Source organism: Corvus kubaryi, unplaced genomic scaffold, assembly GCF_017639235.1.
Source record: "Corvus kubaryi isolate FWS band 111438036 unplaced genomic scaffold, C.kubaryi_AGA036_p1.0 36698, whole genome shotgun sequence".
Classification (NCBI taxonomy): domain Eukaryota; kingdom Metazoa; phylum Chordata; class Aves; order Passeriformes; family Corvidae; genus Corvus; species Corvus kubaryi.
Genome location: NW_024580922.1, coordinates 6,274 through 7,173, shown reverse-complemented (window position 1 = coordinate 7,173; position 900 = coordinate 6,274). Strand labels below are relative to the sequence as shown.

At 68.0% G+C, this 900-nt stretch overlaps 1 protein-coding gene across 1 annotated transcript in view; it reads right to left on the bottom strand.

The window, feature by feature from the left end:
• Positions 1 to 900, bottom strand: part of LOC121660620 (dysferlin-like) — a gene marked incomplete at its 3' end in the record, with an annotated part of 6,008 nt that overhangs the window by 4,209 nt on the left and 899 nt on the right. The window contains exons 3-4 of the mRNA XM_042020026.1: positions 388 to 546; positions 130 to 300 (exon numbers count right to left, since the gene is read on the bottom strand). Of these exons, the coding sequence (XP_041875960.1) occupies positions 130 to 300; positions 388 to 546 (330 nt within the window). The remainder of the gene's footprint in view (positions 1 to 129; positions 301 to 387; positions 547 to 900) is intronic.

Here is a 900-nt window from a genome sequence, read left to right as displayed (position 1 = left end):
TTATCCCTGTGCCCATCCCTGTCCCCATCCCACCTTTATCCCTGTGCTCATCCCTATCCCCATCCCACCTTTATCCCTGTTCCCATCCCACCTTTATCCCTGTGCCCATCTCTGTGCCCATCCCTGTGCCCAGCCAGCCCCGTCTCCATCCCATTCCCCGCTCCCTCCTTGTCCCCGCCCTGTCCCCTCCCGGGCTCCCACCTCCAGTGCCACCCTCTGCAGGCGTGGCCGCAGCTCCCGGGGGATGCTGAACTCGTCCTTCCTCAGTGGTGGGGGGCTGAGCGCAGCCAGGGACCCGTCCTGCCGGGGAGGGGGACACAGTGACCATGGGACTGACCCCTGGGTGCCCTCGGCATCACCCCTGTCACCCCTGGGCCACCCCCTCACCTCGGGCTCGTGCAGGAGCTCGAAGGCCGCCAGCAGCTCCCCGGCCGGACCCCGCGGCCCCCGCAGGGGGTGAGGCTGGAGTCGGGGGGGCTCCCGGTGGTCCAGATCCAGCCACACCTGCGGGATGGCCACGCACCTCCCCAGGAAAACACCGGCACCCTGCAAGGCAGCGCCTGAGCGCGGGGCTCCCCCAGCCACGGGTGTCCCTGTCCCTCCAGCCCTGACCCCTCTGTCCCTCCAGCCCTGATCCCCGTCCCTCCATCCCTGACACCCCCGTCCTTCCATCCCTGACCCCTCTGTCCCTCCATCCCTGACACTCCCCGTCCCTCCATCCCGGATCCCCATCCTTCCATCCCTGCTCCCCCATCCCTCCATCCCTGACCCCCCCATCCTTCCATCCCTGATCCCCATCTTTCCATCCCTGACCCCTCTGTCCCTCCATCCCCGATCTCCATCCTGCCATCCCTCCATCCCTGTCCCATCCCTCATCCATCCCCCTGCTCCCATCCCTCC